The 7,853-nt window shown below is 35.2% G+C and overlaps 1 protein-coding gene across 1 annotated transcript in view; it reads left to right on the forward strand.

The window, feature by feature from the left end:
• The first annotated feature begins 746 nt into the window (after positions 1-746).
• LOC109216013 (pyruvate kinase 1, cytosolic) overlaps positions 747-7,853 on the forward strand; it is an 11,317-nt gene continuing 4,210 nt past the window's right edge. The window contains exons 1-15 of the mRNA XM_019380142.1: positions 747-1,074; positions 1,212-1,308; positions 1,415-1,512; positions 2,560-2,715; positions 2,934-3,011; positions 3,137-3,268; positions 3,705-3,785; positions 3,920-3,991; positions 4,130-4,219; positions 4,556-4,700; positions 4,855-4,943; positions 5,637-5,732; positions 5,855-5,922; positions 6,008-6,107; positions 6,628-6,687. Coding sequence (XP_019235687.1) covers positions 1,006-1,074; positions 1,212-1,308; positions 1,415-1,512; positions 2,560-2,715; positions 2,934-3,011; positions 3,137-3,268; positions 3,705-3,785; positions 3,920-3,991; positions 4,130-4,219; positions 4,556-4,700; positions 4,855-4,943; positions 5,637-5,732; positions 5,855-5,922; positions 6,008-6,107; positions 6,628-6,687 — 1,431 coding nt within the window. The 5' untranslated portion in view covers positions 747-1,005. The remainder of the gene's footprint in view (positions 1,075-1,211; positions 1,309-1,414; positions 1,513-2,559; positions 2,716-2,933; positions 3,012-3,136; positions 3,269-3,704; positions 3,786-3,919; positions 3,992-4,129; positions 4,220-4,555; positions 4,701-4,854; positions 4,944-5,636; positions 5,733-5,854; positions 5,923-6,007; positions 6,108-6,627; positions 6,688-7,853) is intronic.

Consider the following 7,853-nt stretch of genomic DNA (forward strand, 5'->3'; position numbering starts at 1 on the left):
TATTGATTAAAATTCAGATAATATTATTGAGAACATTAGAATAAAATTCAAAATAAAAAAATATCTTAACAGTAATAAAATATATATCTTCTATAATATTACAAAATAAAGTAATGGATAAAAATATTAAACGAAGTAATATGCTAATAAAAAGGAATGCAATTATATTAAATATTGGATAATATAATAAAGAAAAATACATAACAAAAAAGTTATTTGATGACTATATAAGCCCCTTTAATTTAATAGAGATTTTATTCATTAAAATTTAGATAATATTATTGACAACAACAGAATAAAATTTAAAATAAAAATAATTAATAAAATATATATCTTCTCTTATATTATAAAAAAAAAGTGAGCAAATAAAAATATTAAATAAAGTAATATGCTAATAAATTTTTTTATTAACAATGTGAAAATACTAAACATTGGATAATAGAAAAAAGAAAAAATATAGAACAAAAAAGTTATTCAATAACAATATAAGTCCCTTTAATTTAATACAGATTTTAGTATTGAGTATATCATATTGACAAATAAGTATGCAATTAAAATTTATTAAAATAATATGATCGCGCATCATGTGGGTACGACTACTAGCACCAGAAAATAAGTAAGAAATGTATTATTTTTCCAAAAAAATATTTTTTATGAAAAATGTTTCGTAGCAAACACACCCTAATTAGCACCCTTTTTACAAAAGTATAAACTAAAAAAAACCCTAAAAATTTCATTACCCTAGTTGCAAGAAAATTCTAAGTCTTGGGGGAAAAGAAAACGAATGCACTAAACTCTAGTTACTCCAAATCTCCAATTCCAGTAGCAGCCCCCAGCTTTCCACAAAGTCCCTACAGAAAGAATCAAAACCCCAAACACAAAAAGACCACTCCTCTCTCTCTCTCTCTCTCTCTCTCTCTCTCTTTTCTCCTTTCAACGTTGAATCCTCAAAAATATTAAAGTTCACATTTTTCTTCTTCAAATTCTCTGATTAATTCAGCAAACATGCATTCAAATCACTTACTACTTGAAGAACCTATCAGGATGGCCTCAATCTTGGAGCCATCTAAAGCTGTAAGTTGTTTTTAAAAAAGATCATCTTTTTAACATATTTATTGTGTCAGATCTATGTTTACATGTGATTTTATGTGTTTTTTGTTTAAAGATTGTTTTTTTATTTGATGGCGTTTGTTTATTTTTGAATCTTGCAGAATTTTTTCCCAGCAATGACTAAAATTGTTGGGACTTTGGGTCCTAAATCTCGATCTGTTGAAGCTATTTCTGCTTGTCTTAAAGCTGGAATGTCTGGTAATATTGAAATTCAAGCCTTTTTATTTATTGTTTTTTTTTCCTTTTTGGATTTTTATTGATGAATGATGTATTTTGATTGTTTAATTCTTTTGTGTTTTGGCAGTGGCAAGATTTGATTTTTCATGGGGTGATTCAGAGTATCACCAGGAGACTTTGGAGAACTTGAAGGCTGCTATTAAAGCCACTAAGAAGCTTTGTGCTGTATGTATAAATAACAATATATTTTTGTCTTTTTTTCTTGTTACTTATGCTGTTAATGATCTTTATGTTTGATTTATTAGGTTTTTAGACTCTTGTTCTCTGCGGGAAATATGACAGGTTCATAAGTATTTCAAACAATGATTTTTTATGCTAAGTTTGCACATAGGAGTACCACATATGGGGGCTAATAGGCAGATTTAAAGAAGGTGAGTCTTGGAGCAATGGTAAAGCTGTCTCCGTGTGACCTATAGGCCACGAGTTCGAGCCGTGGAAGCAACTACTAATGCTTGCATTAGGGTAGACGGTCTACATCATACTAAGCATTAGGGTAGACTGTCTACATCATACCTCTCTTGTGGTGGGGTGCGACCCTTGCCTTGTGCACCGGGCTGCCCTTTCTTTTTTAAACCTTGGATTTGAACAATGTTCTCACATGGTTTTCATCCCACTACATGTTACACCCTTGTGTGCTGTGGGTCTTAAGTTCCTAAGTTCCTGGATCTACCTCCTGTCAGCAGTGGCGGAGCCAGGATCTCCATGAAGGGGGTTCAAAAAAAATTGTTGTGGCTAGTGGGAATTGAACCTGTGACCTTATGAAGGTTTTGAACCCCCTTGACCACTAAACTACACTTTAGGGTTGTGTCAAGGGTGTTCAAAACTTAATATATAGAGATAAAAACCAGATTTTTCCTTATATATGCAGTGTAATTTTTCGGCGAAGGGGGTTCGGGTGAACCCCCTTGCGCCCCCCTAAATCCGCCCCTACTTGTCAGTGCAACACAAGGGACATAGCGGAATAAGAAATGGGGGTGAGGTAATTTGTAAATTCTGTTGTTGCCTTGGTCTTTATTCATGTGTCGATTGGAGTCATTGGACTGGACTTGAGAAAGAAGTAATTATTTTGGGGTTGTGCAGTTAATGTGTAAGAAAGCTTTATTTGTAGGTTGTGTGTCTCTAAGTCCTACTCAGTTGTACAATCTTTGCATAGGGCTTTATGACAATATGTCGACGAATGTAGTAAAGAACATGTTGTTTTGTTCATTTCAGGTCATGCTAGATACTGTGGGTGCTGAGTTGCAGGTTGTCAACAAAAAAGAGACAGCTATTTCACTTAAGGCAGATGCAATTGTTACTCTGACTCCCCATCAAGGCCAAGAAGCATCTTCTGAACTTTTGCCAATTAACTTTGGCGGATTAGCCAAGGTCCAGCCCACATCTGTTGTCTTTGATTTTCCACTTTCAGACACCTATAGAACTTTCATAGTAAAACCCTGATGTTTTTGGAGGAACCAAAAGGGGAGCAGTTATTTGCTAATACAATGTAAAACTTAGTGGAGAGAACAAGATGATAGACATCAGGGTAATTATTTGTATTTATTTAGACCCATCGTACTAAGATATTCTGTTAATTTTGCTTACAGGCTGTAAAGAAGGGAGACACCATTTTTGTTGGTCAATACCTCTTCACAGGAAGTGAAACAACATCCGTCTGGCTCGAGGTATGTTGTTTAACAACACGATATTGTTAAACAATTGTGTTTGTAATTGTACAATCTACTACTCTGGATTAAGAAAAGAGGTCTAAGTTCATTTTTGACTAGATATTTCTGATGTGGCTGCACAGGTAGATGAAGTGAACGGGGATGATGTCATTTGCGTGGTAAAGAACTCTGCAACTTTAGCTGGGTCAATGTTCACTCTGCATGCTTCTCAAGTACATATTGATCTGCCTACCCTCACTGATAGAGACAAAGAGGTAAGTTATTCAAAATTCGTGACATTGATTTAAAAAAACCATGTCTATATCACTTCTGCAGATAATGAAGTTCAAGTTACACTATTAAAGATAATTTTCTGCAAGGACTTGGTTTTTTAGCATAGTTATAACTGCTTATTCTTGAGTACGTGTGAGTTCATATGTTTCTGTCTATTGGATATAGGACTATTGGGACGTTGTAATTGACATATATGAATTTGATAAGTAGGTCCCACTTTTTTACTACTTGTATTAATATTTACATTGTGTAACATCTTACTACTTGTAGTTTGTTAGTAAGCATATTATCATTGACCATACAGAGTTTGCCTCGATAAAGCTACTTTTTGCTCTTTGTTTTCTGTCCTGTTGTGGTTATTTTTATAGGAATCCTTCTTTATTCAGTTCGGACTTTTGGTATGTTGATATTATTCAGGTTATAAGCACATGGGGTGTAAAAAACAAAATTGACTTTATTTCACTATCATACACAAGGCATGCTGAGGATGTCCGTGAGGTATGCATTTTCATCACTTTTCATCTTCTATATGGTTTTTTAGATTCTATTACTGTCATTGACAGCTTGCATTTGTCTACTCATTGTGGACCATTAGAATATGAAATTGATTTCATTCTTGTGCTAAAATCCAGGCTCGTGAGTTCTTGTCTAAGCTGGGTGATCTAAGTCAAACTCAGATCTTTGCTAAAATCGAAAATGTTGAGGTCAGTTGATAAGCTTGTATTTTTAGTGAGGTTGTTTTCTGTTTTTACTAACTTCCATGAGGTTTCTGTTTATGACGAATATCATGAATTCTACAAGGGTTTGGTATTTTACTTTCTTCCTTTGTGTAATATATGTAGGGTCTGACTCATTTTGATGAGATTCTCAAAGAGGCTGATGGGATCATCCTTTCTCGTGGAAACCTCGGTATAGATCTTCCACCTGAAAAGGTAAACTATCTTCTGCAACACTAATGTTTACATGTTTTTTGATAAAGATTTGGCACTAGGGAATTGCTAGAGAGGTTCTATTTGAATTCCAAAAGGTATTAATTATGAATTCAAACAATGTTCTCTACACCTTAAGTTAGGAGTATATGAGGTGAAGGTACTTGGCTGCAAGTGGCAGGAAAAGATTAACTTTTCACGTTGCAATCCACTCTTATTTTTAAGCTCCGCCTCTGACACAGTTTCTCTTTCTAATATATACTAATTCCTTTGCGAAACTTATGAGTAATATTCCAGGTAGAATTTCTGGTCACTAGGCTAATATCGGTTGGTTTGCAGGTGTTCTTGTTCCAGAAGGCTGCTGTTCACAAGTGTAACATGGCTGGCAAGCCAGCTGTAGTAACACGTGTTGTCGATAGTATGACCGACAATCTTAGGCCTACTCGTGCTGAAGCAACAGATGTTGCTAATGCTGTCTTGGATGGTACTTTTTCTGCTCGCTTTTTAATATGTGAAGGATTGAGGTTCTTTTACCCTTTTATATAACATCTAATTAGTCATGATTACATCGATGTACCATTTAATATTTAATGAGACAACTTGATTTTCTTGGAGGTTTTAATGTTTAACACTTTCAGGAACTGATGCTATTCTTCTTGGTGCTGAGACTCTGCGTGGATTATACCCTGTCGAGACTATTTCCACTGTTGGCAGAATTTGCTTTGAGGTAATTTTTGTCCTGATATTTGTGAGTTTAGAAAATTGTCTCATAGCTATCTTTTAAAGAACTGTGTGGTGAAGCCTAAATAGAACAGAATCATCATATCCATCTTTTTGACCTCTCTAGTTGGGCCTTCCAAATCTCAGTTACTACATAACCATAGATGTGTACTTGTGTGACGACCTTTCAACTTTTGAGCTCTTTTTTTAGAAAAATATTTAATTTTGTTGTATGCTTTTCTTAAACTCTTCTTTCATCTCTCATTTACCAGAGTTTCCCTTCCTTTATAGACACTAGTTTTCATTAATTAAGAACATGTATTTTATCAAAGATAACATTTTGCAGTTGAGGTGGTGTGGCTCATGTTTGCACCAAAAATTACCCTTTTAGCAGTAACTACATCTTAAATTCCTGAATACATTCTTATTCCCTGTATTCAGAACATTTGACATTATTTCTACTTTTATTAGCTGTCTTCCTGTCAATAGTACATTCTCAGTCATCAACTCTTTGGTACTTTATTGCTTTGAGCTCTGAAATATTTCTTAGTTTGCTCTTCTGTTGCAAAGATTTGTGGCATTATAGTTTCGATAGACATTGCCTGCAATGGCTCCTAGTTTTAGTCAGCATTTTGTCCATTTTGACCTACTTGAGCTACTGGCGGCGGGCAGCACTAACCAGCAATTAATTTCCGTGCAGGCGGAGAAGGTTTTCAACCAAGACTTGTACTTTAAGAAAACAGTCAAATTTGTTGGAGAGCCCATGACGCACCTGGAATCCATTGCCTCATCAGCGGTACTTTTTTTTTTAAAATTTAAAATGCGACTGCCTTTCGTAAAATGAGAAAAGAAAGATTTCTGGAAATTGAATTGGGTAATGCGTTTGCCGCAATAACTCTATATCCCTTTATTCTCTAGGTAAGAGCCGCCATTAAAGTGAAAGCATCAGTAATTATTTGTTTCACTTCATCTGGAAGGGCAGCAAGGTAGAGTTTGTCATTATTGCTATATTTCTTGGGATATTGATTCTCTTTCTTTATAAGAGTTGTAATTTATGCTCATGTAAAACAGATTGATAGCTAAATATAGGCCAACGATGCCAGTATTGTCTGTTGTAATTCCTCGACTCAAGACAAATCAACTGAAGTGGAGTTTTAGCGGTGCATTTGAGGTACGACCTAGAGCTCAAAGTTTTTTTTATTATCAAATCTAGTTCATCAGCTGATGGCCTGTTAAATGCATTAGTAGAGACTGAGTATTGTTACTAGTGAAACTTATTTCTGTTTCCTATTTTGACTTATTGTTTGATTAAGTAGTTCGATTGATCTATTCATTTAAACCGATATTATGCCATCAGATGTTGGACTCCACCATAACATACTTCTAATAATAATACTGAAGTTGGTCGCCCCCCCGCCCCCCCCAAACCCCAACCCCAACCCCCAACCCCCAAATAGACACACGCCCTCACACACCCTTTTTTTTTTTTACTGACCTGACAATATGCGGGATTTTTTGAAATTGCAATGATTAACTATTGAAGCCTCTAGACTATTTGTTGATCACATCTTTTCCAGTTTCACTACCAATGTAGTGATCTACTGCTGTCTCCTTTGTTCTTTTACTTTCTTTCATCTGCTATTGTCTCCTCAAAATCTTGTATAACTTTTGTTTAATTTCTCCATGTTCAGGCAAGGCAATCTCTTATTGTCCGAGGTCTTTTCCCAATGCTGGCTGATCCTCGACACCCTGTACGTCATCTCATCATTTTGGTGTTTTACATTTGTTGTTTGCATTGTCTTGTTCTATTATTGATATGTTTGATTACATTTAGGTCTGCATCTTAGTTAAGACTAAGGCTGTATGTGGGCCCGGGCCCGGGCCTAAATGGGCTAAACGGGCCGGGCTAAACGGGCCCGGGCTTAGCGGTCCCGGGCTCTGGCGGTCCCGGGCTTCGCGGTCCCGGGCTTCGTGGGCTCAACGGGTAGGACCAGCCCGTGACGGGCCTAAGCCCATATGGTCCTGGGCTAAATGGGCCGGGCTCGTGGGCTTAGCGGGCCTAACGGGCTTTTTTTATTTCCGGGCTTTTTTTTTTAAATTTTTTTTATTTAGGGCAATTTCTTGTAAACCGTATGTGTATGTATATATATAAATTGCTCTTATGCATGGCTATATAAATATATGTGGTATATATAATATAGAAATCTAATTATTAAAGTGTTTGACGAAAATGTAAAATAACAAATCAATAGTAAAACTAAATTGGCATGCATAATAAATTAATAACAAAGTACAACATGAAGCATAAATACGTCTAATAATTTTAAAATAACACAAATTGTTGAAAAATCTTAAAGACGAATTTGCGGATAAATACCCTCAACACAATACTTTATATGCCTCCTTAAAATGCCTGTGGTACACCCTGAACGAAAATTTAAGACTCTTCCACAGTTCTTGCACTTTAATATTTGGCCTTCTTCATTTTCTTCAAGCACTTCATAGTATTGCGACACAAATAAGCGCACTCTTTCCGAACGAGGCATGATTTAACTTGAAAATTGAGATTGAGACTTGAAGTCTTGAAAATTGGAGATTGAGAGATTGAGAGAAATTTAGATTGAGAAATGAGTATTGAGTATTGAAATGAAGAAGAGGGAGGGGGGTACTTATAGTGTTAGAGAAGGTTAGTTTTGTAAATTTAAAAAAAAAACGGCTATTTGTGCAATTAATATGACCGTTGGTGGTCATTGGGGGTGGGGCCCTCATTTTGAAAAATCTTGTTTTGTAGTATATATAGTACTACTTCTTCATGTAAATATAATATATATAGTATACTAGTATAGTATACTAGTATAGTGTACTATATATTGTATGTTATGTATATATATAATATATTATACCTTATATATTTTCT

The sequence above is a fragment of the Nicotiana attenuata genome, unplaced genomic scaffold (genome assembly GCF_001879085.1).
Source record: "Nicotiana attenuata strain UT unplaced genomic scaffold, NIATTr2, whole genome shotgun sequence".
Classification (NCBI taxonomy): Eukaryota; Viridiplantae; Streptophyta; class Magnoliopsida; order Solanales; family Solanaceae; genus Nicotiana; species Nicotiana attenuata.